Source organism: Poeciliopsis prolifica, unplaced genomic scaffold, assembly GCF_027474105.1.
Source record: "Poeciliopsis prolifica strain line A6 unplaced genomic scaffold, Auburn_PproV2 SCAFFOLD017, whole genome shotgun sequence".
Taxonomy (NCBI): Eukaryota; Metazoa; Chordata; class Actinopteri; order Cyprinodontiformes; family Poeciliidae; genus Poeciliopsis; species Poeciliopsis prolifica.
In genome coordinates, this window is record NW_026562392.1 from 1337284 (window position 1) to 1352704 (window position 15421).

At 38.6% G+C, this 15421-nt stretch overlaps 2 protein-coding genes across 5 annotated transcripts in view; one reads left to right on the forward strand and one right to left on the reverse strand.

The window, feature by feature from the left end:
- The window catches only part of zdhhc3a (zinc finger DHHC-type palmitoyltransferase 3a), a 40974-nt gene extending 30880 nt beyond the window's left edge, over positions 1 to 10094 (reverse strand). For both annotated transcript variants that reach the window (XM_055041847.1, XM_055041848.1), the window contains exon 1: positions 10006 to 10094. The gene's annotated coding sequence lies outside the window, so the exon portion shown is untranslated. The remainder of the gene's footprint in view (positions 1 to 10005) is intronic.
- On the forward strand, positions 890 to 14914 carry mc2r (melanocortin 2 receptor). Of its 3 annotated transcripts, none has more exons than XM_055041852.1 (3): positions 890 to 980; positions 10738 to 11116; positions 13008 to 14914. In XM_055041852.1, the coding sequence occupies exons 2-3, from the start codon at positions 10779 to 10781 to the stop codon at positions 13564 to 13566; spliced, it is 897 nt and encodes a 298-aa protein (XP_054897827.1). In that variant the 5' UTR covers positions 890 to 980; positions 10738 to 10778; the 3' UTR covers positions 13567 to 14914. The 3 variants fall into 3 exon arrangements, with proteins under 3 accessions (XP_054897827.1, XP_054897826.1, XP_054897828.1); XM_055041851.1 differs by lacking the exon at positions 890 to 980 and adding an exon at positions 8773 to 8943; XM_055041853.1 differs by lacking the exon at positions 890 to 980 and adding an exon at positions 8773 to 8939.
- Positions 14915 to 15421: the final 507 nt, after the last annotated feature.

Sequence of the window (15421 nt, forward strand, 5' to 3'; positions counted from 1 at the left end):
ATTTCTTTGAGAATATACACTCACCTTAAATGCCAGGCGTCTTATTGGGGAGCGGCTGCCCCGGTAAGAGTTCTGCCATGAAGTGACTGAACTCAGCTTTCCATAGGCAGTTATAAATTAAACAAGGTGGGCTATTACTTTTTGGTAATTAGTCTAATTTTTGTCACGAATAATTAAGACCAATTTAAATGCTCTCATACCAACATGAGAGCATTTATGTTAAGCTGTTTTTTTTCCTCTCACATCGCCTCGTCTTATTCCACCAAAGATATTTTGGAACTGTCATCTGTGAGGTTTACCGTCTAAAGCAGTGCACAGTGTACTATTGCTCCTTTTATTTATGATGTTTTATTATATTATAAAGATTTTAATGCTGGTTCATTTTTTCAATCATTACACCACTAATATACATTATTAGGAGTGCAAACTATCTGTTTACACAAATTTATTGATGGTCTGAAACTTTTAGCAGTGACAATAAATAAATAAATAAATAAATAAATAAATAAATAAATAAATAAATAATCTGAGATACTCGTTCACAAGACTGCAGATATGCAGAGAATGCCATGAAATGCTCAAACAGGAAACCTTTATCCACCGAGAAGAAACACTTTATGTAGCACTTAGTAATTATTTAGTTTAATTTGAATTTCATTCAAACAAAATGACATGCATTTCAACAGACAAACAAGAGGAAGGAGAAGACTCTGAGCCCTGCCGACATAAATGGAGGCAGTGTTAGAAAACATAAACAGAGAAATGGACAAAATAACATGAGTGCTGCCTTGATTAGAGCCGTTCAAGGCTAAAATAACACGGTCCTCTCTCCCAGCCATGGGTACTCTATAAAAACCCTCCACAGTGTGATTCCATCTGGTGCTCTGCATTAAGATGTTCTTTAGAATCAATGACGACTAAAAGGAGGAAAAATAGCCAGAAGACTTTTTTTGCGCTGCTGTAGTCTGAACATGGAGCAGGTAAGGCTTTTATTCAGACCTTGCACTGTGTCATTAGGAACTCAACCAGAGCACTTAAACTATAAATGTGTTCTGTTCTGGTTGAGTTGAAGAGTTTGCTTCACGTAAACTTTCACACCAGCATAAATTAAAAAAAAAAAAAATTGTCAGAACTGAATAGAGCAGTTCAGATACATATTTCTTCCAGAGAATATCAGAAAGATAAAAGTGACTCAGATTTATTCGAATGGGACAAAGGATCAGACTGTGTGGTCGGAGTTTTTGTTAAAGGACAAGCAGAGGCTGATATCTTCCCCACAGCAGCTGAGGTTCTGTTCACACAAAATGCTGCTTCTTTTGTTTTGTTTCTGAGTGTTTCAAATGTCTTTCATTCCACTGCCTCTCAGAAAAACACATACTCAATTGTTTGTTTTTTCTCGTCATGGTAACACATCACTTCTTTATGTAAGCAAAACTTTCATCGGGAATTTTGGGCTGGATAATGCTTTTAGCAGTTTCTAAAAGAAAATAGAAATGTTTTGTTTTTCACTTCATAAGTGAGAATTCAGCAAGATTCAGAAGATGAATGTATAAAGAAGCTAATGATGAAGATCTGATCAAACTTGTTGAAAATAAACACTTGTATTTATCTTAAATAGGGTGCAAAATGATTAAAACACAATTGGTAGACATGAAAACACATACACTCAAGTTTATTTAAACAGCACATTTCAGTTGCAGTTAATGACATAGCACGGTACAAATTCAAGTTCAGTTCAAAAACACTTTATTGATCCCAAAGAAAAATTCAACTTTTTTATAATCCATATTAATTCGGATTCTTCAAAGGGTTATTGTAGATAGCAAATGCAGCTGGTGGTAAAGATCTCTCTAGCAGTCTGTATTATAGCTAGTCTCTAACTGAAGACACTCAGACGTTGTATTGTTAACACCCTTAATGATACAAAATACAATGAGTTTTGTCAAATGCCGTCATCAAAGTCATTGAATATAATAATCATCAAATGTGTTGAGGAATGTTGCAGTTCTGAGTCAACGCTTTGACCATGTGCGTTTCCAACCTCAACTTGAAGGAACTCGGTGCTTCCTGTTAGGTTGTGTGAGGACCTCTGTGTTTAAGAACACCGTGTGCCCACCGTGGCTCAGAAAGTGTCCACTCCTTCAATTCAACAACTTATCCTGTTACTGTTCTTTTATGTCTAATGATGAAAAAGTCAGCAGGGCACAGACTGATGTCTCAGCCTGCGGCGAGACAGCTGTTTGATCTCTGGGACATTATAACAGGAGAAGAAGCCTGGAAAGTAATGAAGTAGAATAAATGCATGCATGGTAACACAGTTAGGGCCAGAAATATTTGGACAGTGACACAGGTTTTGTTATTTTAGCTGTTGACAAAAATATGTTCAGAAATACAATTTATATATAGTATGGGCTGAAAGTGCACACTCCCAGCTGCAATATGAGAGTTTCCACATCCAAATCGGAGAAAGGGTTTAGGAATCATAGCTCTGTAATGCAGAGCCTCCTCTTTTTCAAGGGACCAAAAGTAATTGGACAATGGACTCTGAAGGCTGCAAGTAACTCAAAGGCCTTTCCCTCGTTAACCTGTAAGCAAGTAAGTAGTTAAAAGGTCTGGGGTTGTTTCCAGGTGTGTGGTTTTGCATTTGGAAGCTGTTGCTGTGACCAGACAACATGCGGTCAAAGGAGCTCTCAATTGAGGTGAAGCAGAACATCCTGAGACTGAAAAAAAGGAAAAAATCCATCAGAGAGATAGCAGACATGCTTGGAGTAGCAAAATCAACAGTCTGGTACATTCTGAGGAAAAAGGAATTGACTGGTGAGCTTGGGAACTCAAAAAGGCCTGGGCGTCCACTGAAGACAACAGTGGTGGATGATCGCCGCATACTTTCTTTGGTGAAGAAGAACCAGTTCACAACATCAACTGAGGTCCAGAACACTCTCAGAGAAGTAGGTGTATCTGTCTCTAAGTCAACAGTAAAGAGAAGACTCCATAAAAGCAATACAAAGGGTTCACATGTAGATGCAAATCATTCATCAATTCCAAAAATAGACAGGCCAGAGTTAAATTTGCCCAAAAACACCTCAAGAAGTCAGCCCAGTTCTGGAAAAGTATTCTATGGACAGATGAGACAAAGATCAACCTGTACCAGAATGATGGGAAGAAAAAAGTTTGGAGAAGAAAGGGAACGGCACATGATCCAAGGCACACCACATCCTCTGTAAAACATGGTGGAGGCAACGTGATGGCATGGGCATGCATGGCTTTCAATGGCACTGGGTCCCTTGTGTTTATTGATGACATAACAGCAGACAAGAGTAGCCGGATGAATTCTGAAGTGTACCGGGATATACTGTCAGCCCAGATTCAGCCAAATGCTGCAAAGTTGATCGGACGGCGCTTCACAGTACAGATGGATAATGACCCCAAGCATACAGCCAAAGCTACCCAGGAGTTCATGAGAGCAAAAAGGTGGAATATTCTGCAATGGCCAAGTCAATCACCAGATCTTAACCCAATTGAGCATGCATTTCACTTGCTCAAATCCAGACTTCAGACAGAAAGACCCACTAACAAGCAAGACCTGAAGGCTGCGACTGTAAAGGCCTGGGAAAGCATTAAGAAGGAGGAAACCCAGCGTTTTGGTGATGTCCATGGGTTCCAGACTTAAGGCAGTGATTGCCTCCAAAGGATTCGCAACAAAATATTGAGAAAAAACTTTTTTGTTTGGGTTATGTTTATATGTCCAATTACTTTTGAGCTCCTAAAATGTGGAGTGTTTGTAAACAAATGTGTACAATTCCTACATTTTCTATCAGATATTTTTGTTCAACCCTTTAAATTAAACGTTACAATCTGCACTTGAATTCTGTTGTAGCGGTTTCATTTCAAATCCAATGCGGTGGCATGCAGAGCCCAACTCACAAAAATTGTGTTACTGTCCAAATATTTCTGGCCCTAACTGTAAGAGAGGACGAAGATAGTGTTGATAAGATGGCAACATGTCGGCATATTGATGAAGCGGATGGGCAGAAAAGAGGAGACGGGAGCTTTGTATCTGCTGGGTGTTTATTGGCCTTATTGGCTTCCTTGTATGATAGGAACAGACGCTAAAAGATGCCACAAGAAAGTAGGATATGTCAATGGTTGTCGCATTGCATGACAATGTAAGCGTCACAGAAATGGAAAGGAATGAGCAAGCTGTGTTGAAAAGAGAACATTTGATTTTTTCTTCAGGTTCACTAAGCATTGCTTCTATCATAGGACTTGCTAACAATGTCTTCAAAAAGTCTTCCAAAGATGTGTGAAGCAACAGATCCCCTCCGGTGTTGAAAAGTCCGGTGTGTGAACATTTGTTCTGTTATTGCCATCAGACTTTTGACATCTGGTGAAACATGTTCTATATTTCTTATTTATATATATGCAAAAGTAAAAGTTTTGTAAACCCTCTGTGTTTCAGCTTAAAATGATCACATATATTTTAAAATGTCATAGGAATAAATATATAAAACAATATTGCTCTGTTTATATACTAAATTAACAACAAACAACATTGTGGTGCATAACTGTACCCTAATAATAATTTACTAAATCTGAGGTATTAAATTAAGCTGCATAAAAGCTGCAGCTTAAAGCCTTACTAAAGTCAACCACGGTTCACAGGAAATACTTGAAATTGTCTAATTAGGAATAATTGTCTTATTTCACCTAACATGACAGTGTTGGTGCAAAAAGCAAATCAGGTACATAAATATGGGAAGGCAATTAGTGCTGAACTTGAGTCTGCACTCTTGAGCAAAGCCACAAACTCATTCAACACCTCCGAGATAATGAAAGAAAATGTGAGTGAGACATTAATTAGAAAAAGAACCCTGAATAGGTCCCCAGGCCAGAGAAAAGCTAATTTTACAGCACATAAATGACAAAAGCCTTAAGACGTAACAAAAGATCACACCCTCGAAACTTCATCTTGTAGATGATTAACTGATCCACTAACAAAAACAAAATGCTGAAAAAAAAACCTCATTCATCCCCTCAGCGACTGATTCTGAGCAAAGGATACTGTGCCTTTGAAAAGTATTCACCCCTCAGATGTTGTACCCTTTTATTGCTTTTTCAAAGAAAACATTGCTTTCAAAAGGGGGTGAATGCATAATTCAGCACTCTTCTTGCCTTTAAGCAAATAAAGATACTTTGAATCCAAGGCAAAAGGGTTTGAATCCATTTTTTAAAATTTAGCATGACCAACATCCAACATACAATCTATACAGAAAATAAGCACAGGCATCCTTCTAAACCAGTATTTTTGCAAAAGTGATACATTTTGCAATCAAAATCAATCAATCAATCAATCAATCAATCAATCAATCAATCAATCAATAACTAAAAGTTCTGAGCTGTTTTAAAGGCTGCTTTTAGTTTAATCAACTTATCCTTCAACAGGAATTCTCTCAGAGCCTATTGGTACTGCAGGTAAAATTCTTAATATTCATAATGCCTTGACCTTATCACATTCTTAGAATGTGATAAGTAGCTTATGGTCATTTGGAAAGCTTTTGTTGACATCCAATTAAAACAAAGAACTTTTTTTTTCTCCTCACTGAATATTTGTTTTTCAGATTTCTTTTCTAATTAACTTATGATGAACCCCAGTGTGGCCCCAGTCCTGGCAAAAGACTGGTTAGACAGAAGCAGGCGGCATAAATCAACTGAACAAACTTCTCTGAAAGCGGCTTTACATAATTGTCTGGTTCTGTCAAAAAAGTCCAGTAGCTACTGTATGTGTAGCTCCCAAAATAGTGCAAAATAAAATATGTACTTGCATGCAACTTTTTTGGAGAGTATTTCTAAGATGGTAGAAATTTTTGACTGCCTTTGATAGAGTTTGCGGTTTATTTTCAGAATAACTAAAAGAAGCAACCTGGAGTGGTTTATATTTCATGAAAGATTGTTTTCTATTGATAACGTGATTGGGAAAGAGATTCAGAGGTTTTCTCTACAAACTCCACCTTAACTTCAAGGGGATACAGCAGAGGAGACTCCCACATCTCAGGTAGAGTCTTGGCTCAATCCCTTTTACCTCAGAAGTGCTTCCTTACACCTGGCACCGACCAGCTCACCAAAAGACTCAGAAAACACACATTTAAATCCTTGGACAAAGCCTAAAGAAGAGTGTACCTTCCAAAGGCCCTGCACACTTATGGGGTGTTAATTTTACCAAGGATGCCTCAGACATAGAACCGCTCCTCATTGGCCAATACCATCTGGATGGGTTGGTCTAGCTCGCTAATTGTCTTATGGTCACCTCTGTGCTTAGTTTGAGGCAATAAAGTCTCCTGACTCAAGTGGTGTATGCCTATCTACCATCAATCAATTGGCCAGTGAACAAAACCCAAAGAGTTCCTGGTAAGGTCATGCCTTTCTCAGGTTCAGCTCCAAGCCCTGTTGGTGCACAGCCTCTCCAACTAACCCAGAAAACCAATTTTCATGCTTACTCATCAGTTCTCTGTTCATTGATGAGCACAAATCTTTCCCCTACCATCCCAGACCGATGCAAGGTATATAGCTTCAGAGCGTGTTTGCATCAAATGCATCCTTGTTAGAAAAACTGGCCATGAACAAGAATTTGAAACATCATCCGTGTCAGCAAAACTCTGTTCTAGCTGAGCTTGATTATTTCTGGCACACTCCTTTGTGAACTGAGCAGTCACTCCACTTAGCTTTATTCTTAGAAATTCAACAAATATGCCATTTCAGGTGACAACAACTCTGGAGATGCTCACAGACAACTCTTTTTATGACTTTGAGCTGACAGTTCCTGCTTCTGCTTTCAATAGGCAGATAAAACTTTCAGAAAATGTTGTTACTTTCCCTTCAAAATTGATCACTGTCAGGCAGCAAAAACTCCACCTGATGAATGTGTCAAAGCAGCAGGTAAACAGCACCTTTTTAATGAGGTCCTGTTTATTGAACTTTGTATAAATTCATGAGAATAGTATTGACTGTCTTGCTATACCTAAATCAGTGGTATCTCATAATGACTGTGATTTGAGTGAATACATCTCATCCTAAACTATTTGCTCTAAGCTTAAACCTCAGGGTGTAAATTTGTAAGGCCCTCAGTTAATGTGTCAATATAACGATAATATATAAGGATTTAAACCACTGAAAAAACCCAGTTTGGATGTAAAACATGACATACAGGTTATTTATAATTACTGAATTCAATTCATCTGTATTATTCCACCTCCACTGGGATTTTGCGGTGCTGATCTGCCTCAGAAATCGGGGAAAATCCTGATTTACATTGGCGCAGCCACAACATTCTACCATAACACACAACACACCATAAGATGATCTGTTACAAGATTGCAAGTGACAATTTTTGAAAGCCCAACCTTCTAAGGTTGTCGTAAGAGGAATATCAGGGCAAAAAAAATCGTGTAGTGTGAACTATTGCATCAAGTAGTCGGATGTGCCCATCTTCTCTATTTAAATGTAATGATTACTGAAGGGAAATATATATTATTTATAAGACTTCATAATCTTACAAATAATATTTATAAGATTATGCATCCAACTCTTTTAGTTGGATGTAGTATTTATTTCCACTTTGGCTTAATGTTGTTTGGTTTTTATTCAAGTACATTTTTTGTTAATGGAGAATTTATTTTATTTTTGTTTTTGGTTGTTTAGTTGATCAGTTCCAGTGTTAAGTGTTCTTTTGAAAATAAAGGGCATCTATGTGTGGCAGGAAATGGCATGCATTATTATGTCATTTCCATTAAATAGGTGTAAAAAAGGTCTTCAAACAATATTATCGATTACTTGGCATTTTTGAGACAAGTAATTTTTGAGACAAGTAATCACTCAGCAGAATTTATTATTGTGACAAACCAAAGCATCGAGACCTGCTGTGGGAACGAAGCCTCTTTGTTCTTTTAAACAGTTTCTGTACATTTTTTCCACAAAGGTCAACCACAAACTAGAACTACCTGATGATAATCCACCCTGCTGTCTTTGGTTGATTAGTGAAAGAAAATGTGCAAAATTATTTGCCATCACTTGTGGATGGTATGGATCAGATATTTTATATTCATGGACATCAAGTGTTATCTTTTGTATTTGTATCATTCTGCTATAAAGAAAAATGACACATTGAAACAGTGAAAACTTTGCATGTTTTTGCTACTGCATTGATTACTTTCTTTTTACTATTCACATAAGGCTGCACATGGATAATGAATGGAGTTTTGTTGATAAAAAAAGTGCACTTCAGAAAGTGCACTTTTTATTTTCTCTGTATTTTTAAAAACATAATGCAACATAGTGCAACATCCAAAAATATTTACACAATCTTTGCTTTTTTGTTGTTGTTTGTTTCTAGGAGAAACTCTGATGTGTTGGAATTGAGTAACACAGCCCTTTCCTATGTCTCCACAAATGATGTATCTAGCAGAGATTTGTACATAGATTACAGAGGAAAACACAACAGATTAGATGGACTCTCCAATCAGAGGCATTGTAATATCTTGTAAGCTTTTGGCATCACAGACTTGCGATAAACACGAACAAACCATAACTCTGAGAAGAACACCTGCAGAACAAATTGATTGCAACCCCCTTATGTAAACAGGAAAGCAGAGGCAGATGTGGCTGCAGATAAAACTTGAGCAGTGCCAAAAGCCCCCCTACTCCCGCCACTCCACCTCCCACTTAAAAACAGGATGTACACGGAAGAGAAAGGCATTTGTTACAGAACAACTGCAGAGACCTGCTGGTTAGTGATTACTACGGTGTGAGTTTCCTGAATGTGATTGGCGTTCTAGTAATTACCAGAGGAATTTACACTTGCTCAGTAACATAGCAGCTACCAGACACCTGGGTTCCGGGTCAGCCTCTCCGTCTGAGTTTAAATGCCCTGTTTTCTCAAAGCTGCAGTAGGTAACTTTTATTTAAAAAAATGTTTTTTAATATATCTGCTAAAACTGTTACTAGGTCATGTAACAGGTCAGTATGAATATAAATGTGATAACAAATCAACCTCCTCTGACTCCCTGTGCTCCTCCTGCTGTCTGCAGAAATACAACGACTGGTCAGAAACAACCAATCAGAGCCAGGAGGAGGGCTTTAGCACTGTCAATCACGCTAACATAGTTGCTTGTCACGTCCTGCCCCTTGTATCACCTTGCTGAGCTACAGCTTTTCCTCCAGAGTGTAGCTTTCCATTGATGTGCAAGCCAGTTAGCATGGCTATCGATCACAGGGGGTTAACAGTTTTCCTGTGATGGTAAATTGTCCATCCGCCAATAGCACAGGTGAAACGCTTGTATCAACATGATATACAGCGCTAAGACCCTCCTCCTGCTCAAGCTCATCTATTAGTTTAGCTTGGTCACTCAAAATGCTTTTGAGTGACCAAGTGACCAAGTGACCAAAAGCATTTCTACAGATTTTCATTTTGGATTTAAATATGTGTTGTGCTTTTATTTCAAGCTAATCTTGAAATGTTGTGAAATCTTGCACTGGATTTTAATGAGCAGTTTGAGATTTTAGGTTTAGGAGTTTGAATTGCAGTTCTCTCCACCATTTCCACACACCCAAGTTTGGCATAATAGAGTTAATTGTTCTCTTAACTGAAAAGCAAAGACACATTACACTTGCATGTGCAAGAGCTCACAAATGACTAAAACTCAGCTTGAATCAGCCTGTGAGATCAGACTGAACTCAGATTGTATGTTTGTAGTCTTTACCATATAAACCCAAGACAGCCAACCTTTGGAACCCTGACACACTCACATCGATTTACCTTGTGCAAACTGTCCTGACATTATAGCACAGGTTATGTTTTTTAGAAGAAATTTAAAACTCTGGTTGATGTGTTGCGACCTCTTTGTCTAGTAAGAAGTTGCTTCAAAGAAGAAAAAAATAGTGAGAGACTAGGTCAGGGTAAACTAAGCCAGTCTAACTATACTGTAAATATATATGGAAAGTGTTAATCCTTACATTAAAAGTAAGCAGGGTGGCTGATTCAAAAGCTGGTTCCACAGCAGAGGAGACTGAGAACTAAAGGATCTGCCTCACTTTCTGCTGTTAGAACCTCTAGGAACCAGCAGTAACCCTGCAGTCTGAGAGCAAAGTGCTCAGTTAGGAACATATGGACCAATCAGATCTCTGGTGCACGATGGAACTGGTTGTTAGGGGCTTTATACAGTATCTGAAAAGGACAAGCTTAAATTCTCTTCTCGATTTAACTGGGAGCCAATGAAGGGAAGCTAAAATAAAACAAATATGATCTCTCTTTTCAACTTTTATTAAAATTAAGGCAGTGGATAAGAGTTGCAGAACTCCTGCTGGAGGGTTTACAGATAAACTGAAAGCTGAAAGCTTATCACCAAAGCTTCATTTTTTAGTATGTATTTTTTTATTTATATAATATTTCAATTTAGAAGTTCAATGTCTGCGTGACTTTTTTCTGTAGCACTTTATAATTATGAAATTCACATGGACCGAAACATTAAAATTAAGTTAAGGAACTTAAGTTAAGGAAAATTAAGCCAGGAACTTAATCAAGTTTATAATATTGGAAAAATAGGATGTTACTTTAAAGATGCAGTTGGCATAGCCCCCAATAGTTTAATAGCTCCCAATAGTTCTCATCAAAGCTCAACATTATTATCATTCTATTCGATCATTTAAACTTGTGTAATATTTCTATTTGCTTCCACCTGTTTTTAGGAACTTGTTTAATCTGCATTGAAATCAGACAGGACGCTGCCATGAACCAGACAGGCTGCCCCGAGGTCAAGGTCCCATTTCCCGTCTTCTTCACTGTTGGAATCGTCAGCCTGGCTGAGAACCTGCTGGTCGTGGTGGCGGTGATGCGCAGCAGGAACCTCCACTCGCCCATGTACTGCTTCATGTGCAGCTTGGCTGCATTCAACACCATCGCTAGTGTGACAAAAACCTGGGAAAACCTGATGATAGTCCTCGCTGATGCGGGACACCTGGAGAGGAGGGGTCCTCCTGAGACCGACCTAGACGATGTGATGGACTCCCTGCTCTGCATGTCGTTTGTAGGCTCCATATCCAGTTTCCTAGCCATTGCTGTGGACCGGTATGTATCTAGATCTGCTGATGGATGACTAAGGATGCTCAAAAAAAGTGAGTGATGAGTGAGGGATGCAAAAAAAACAAAAAAAAAACAAAGGAAAAAACGTAGCCATCTTAAAGCAATAAACAGAATTTGGACTTCTCTTAGCTATTGGCTCCAACATTGTGTGAACTGTATGTCCTGCACAATGGGCAAGGACACAAAGCAACTATGTTACCTAATTCAATTGCACTGTGCAAGTCCTTCATGAAGAACTGGTAATGGTCTCTCATGCGTCTTTGGCTAATATAATGTGCTTTTTTACTGTCACCATGTATTGACCGTAATGCTGTATTGACCCTAACACCCAACTCATAACGCCGTGCTCTTAAAAAAACAGCCATGATTTTTGCCATGATGTTAAAACAACCCATGTGAGCATTAACTCTTGCAGATCTTGACAAAAAACTCACAACTGGCCACCTAATATTGCTTTAATTGCTTTAATTTCACTGTGAAAATGGTCATTGGATGCTGAGCGGTCAGCTGCACAAAACCAACAAGGATGCAAATCAAACTTGTCATTTTATCAGACACCTTTTGATGAAGACAGAAGTCAGCAACGGATACTCCTGACAATCATTTTTGTCACATTTCTAGCTGATATAATCCCATTTTAAAAGGTGTGATATTTCTTAGTGCAGTGTTAGTACAGATGCCTACAGTGCTATAGGTTTGGCCATTGGCATAGTGACTGATATCCAGCCACAATGATGCAATGTTCTTTGCCCTCTCATTTTGGCTTATCACTCCTCAACAAAGCATTCCTTTGAAAAATATAACATTTTATAAAACAGGAGAGATAATGATGAATAAATTGTGACATGACATTCAAGAAGCCACATTTCAACCCTTTTTGTTGTGGATTTTCTCAAAAAAACAACAAAAATCTCTCATTATCATTTCAATACTCAAAATGAGTCAGGGAAACATAATTAATTTGCCCTTTTCCACCTAAAAAGCATTTTGATTACTATAAGTACATAACGCTTATTGTTTGATAGTTGAACAAGGCTTACCTGATAATCAAATAAAGGAAACTTGTTGAACCTCAACTGTTACCCTGAGGCAAAGAGATGGTATTGTGGAGAAACATGTTGCCTTACAGAAACAGTTGACCATTGCGGTTGAATTTAACTTTCCAGCACACATCTATCAAAAGAAGAGGAGATATAGATCTAATGAACTCTGGTTGTAGCTCAGTTATATTGGGACTGGTGTGACTCTCATTCATTCATCTGTTCCACACAACGAGCTGAGACCGTGTTGATCCTGAAAAACATAAGATCATAAGATCCTGAAAAACAATTTTAAGTCTAAATTGTGTTTTCAATTAGACATTTGATCTTTGCATGCACCCCGCCTCTCACCCTGTGGTCGCCTCCCCACCCACCATTGCAACCCTGTGAGGGTTAGCAGGTACAGACTTGGACGGATGGATGAGTTTGATCTTTGCAAATTCTAATATAAAAGAGAGTGGATTGCCAAATTGAAAAGATAAAGATGTTCTTTATTTGCTCATTTTTGTTTAAACTGAAACAACAAAGTAACCTTTGCTGACTAAGGAGAGCCATTATCTGAACAACATGTGGTTTCCGAGACCGATTACTTTTGCTTTGACAAGCTTTGACTCAACTAAAAGTTTGACAAACCACCAAGGTTCTTTTCAAAGCTCCATTAACCACCTACAGGGAGCTTCAAATGTAAGAATATTAGCATATGATTACAAATTTGTCTTTCTTTTGTCTTTCTAAACTTTCACACATTTGAATTGTGGTAAACCTAACACAAACCCTAATTATAAAATCCAAAGACCCTTCAATCAAGACTCAATTTTGTTGTTTTTATCCTACAGTTACATCACCATCTTCCACGCGCTACGTTACCACAACATCATGACCATGCAGCGAACGGCAGCCATCTTGGGGCTCATCTGGACATCATGTGCAGTTCTGGCTGTGCTAATGGTGAAGTTCTTCAACTTTAAGTTCATCATGATCTGCTTCATCATCTTCTTTGTCGTCTCCCTAGCAGCCATCTGCTTCCTCTACATCTACATGTTCATGATGGCCCGCATTCATGCCAAGAACATCAAAGCGCTACCCAGTGGCGGCAGGGACAAGTCTCAGCATCAGCGGAGGTGGGGCAGCAACATGAGAGGCGCGCTCACTCTCACCATCCTGTTCGGGGCATTTGTGGTGTGTTGGGCGCCGTTTTTTGTCCACCTGGTCATCATCACAGTTTGCCCTATGAATCCGTACTGTGAATGCTACCGGTCCTTGTTTGAGCTACATGTGGTGCTGATGATGAGCCACGCCCTAATAGACCCGGCCATCTATGCTTTTCGCATGGCTGAGCTGCGGCACACTTTCAGAAAGATGCTGTTTTGCTCAGATTGGAAATTGTGCTTGTGACAGAAATGCATCTAAAGTTTTAAGCTTCAAAATGTTTTTCACCCACAGAAGAAAAATAGGTTGCACTGCATTTTGATGACTGCGCAACCTTAAACCTGTTCCCCCAAAAGCGCTTTATTCCCTGTTGTGCTAATTATCATGTTTGTCTTTGAGTCATTATTGGCAGGCATTAGGACACAGTGTGGTTCCTGTGACATGTGTCACCAAGCAGCTGAGGCTAGCAGAGGGTATGAACCTACATCACTCTTGTTTGCATTGCACTTGGACATTTGGTCAATGGACTTTGAGCATACAAACCACGTGTTTGAACTTTTCATTTGTTGTCCTGCTGGTCTCACTGGGGATCCCTATGACCTGAAACCAATTCCATTGTTGGCATCTTACTCTTTAAAGCAGCAGCAGAAACAGCTAACTTATATCAAAATGTTCTTTCTCGAAATGTCTCCAGGCGCTGATAGTGCAACAGGAGACAGATCATCTGTGAAAGAAATCCACCTCCACCCAATGACCCTCCTGCTATCTGCAGAAATGCACTGCTGGTTTCAGGTCAGAAGCAACCAATCAGGGCCAGGAGGAGGGTTTCAGTACTGTAAATCATGCTTGTATATGCACTGCTGAAGATTGAGGGTGGAGAACAACTTATTACTGGTCATGCTATATAGGTTGAGCATTCAGGACAGGCTCTTCAATGAGGCAGAAAGCAAGGAGAAATGGAGTGAACAGTGCATACATGAGCCTGATTGACGGAGCTAAGACTCTCTTCCTCGCTCTGATTGGAAGTTTCTGACCTAGTGGTGTATTTCTGCAGATGGCAATAGAAGATCATCTGTCACATACGACATTCTGACACTTTTAACAAACGTCTAAAAGACAAGTTGTGTATAAAAGTTTCCTGCCACAGAATTCGCCCATATCAACCTCTTATCCCATAAATATTATCTTGAAGTTTTATAATCAAAGGATTGTTAGTTTACTATTTTGTAATCTTATTTCTATTTCTAAGTCAAAGTTTAAACATTCAGAAATTACTTACAACATCCCACATGTAGCTTGCGATTAGTCAGAATTTTAAATCTTGGGTTATAATCTGGTGTTCTGGTGTAATAATCAGACAGATCAATGAGTTAATTTTATTGATCTGTCTGGTTTAGACTTTAAATGTAGAAACCAAAATCTCTTTATTCAGCTTATTTATTTGTCTTTTCAGTGCTTATTCCGTCTGACATTTCTCTTCAAAGAGTCTTCAATTGTTTGTGAGATTTATCTTTGTTTTTGTTCCTTTGCTTAATTAATTATTGTAGATCTGACATACAATAACTGATTGTCAATAAAATCTTATTACGCTGAACTGATTATTCAGCTTGATTTTAAATGAATAACATCTGATTAAATAGACTGATCAATATCTATAGGAAATGATCAATTCTTGCTACATTGTTATAACTGAAAAAGCTGTCAATATGCTAAAGTTTTACATTTGCCCCCAATATACATCTGTCATGCAAATCCACTGATAAAAAGAGACCCAGAAGAAATGACTATTTGGAAGTAATTTCAGAGCAGAGACGGGTATATAGATGACCTGATTAGCAAAGAGCTAGCCTGCTTAGAGCAGAGAGCATTATTCCTCCAGAGATCAGTGATCTGTCAGCAGTATGTGAAGACTGAGAGATCAGCTGACTGAAGGAGCCTGCAGCACTGTGCAGACACTGTCTGATGCTGAAAGCAATAAATCCATGAAGGCGCCCACTCCACAGGGGAAAGAGCGTCATTTACCCACTGTCTGACTGACAGGCTGAACTAACAAATTTCACTGAAGATGCCATCTTTTATGCCTTCTGATTTTTCCCAGTTT

Coding starts and splice junctions, on each gene's coding strand:
- mc2r (XM_055041851.1), top strand. CDS start 8,916: ATGCCCTGTTTTCTCAAAGCTGCAGTAG. Junction 8,944..10,737: donor TTTTCTCAAAGCTGCAGTAG/GTAACTTTTATT, acceptor ACCTGTTTTTAG/GAACTTGTTTAATCTGCATT. Junction 11,117..13,007: donor CTAGCCATTGCTGTGGACCG/GTATGTATCTAG, acceptor TTTATCCTACAG/TTACATCACCATCTTCCACG.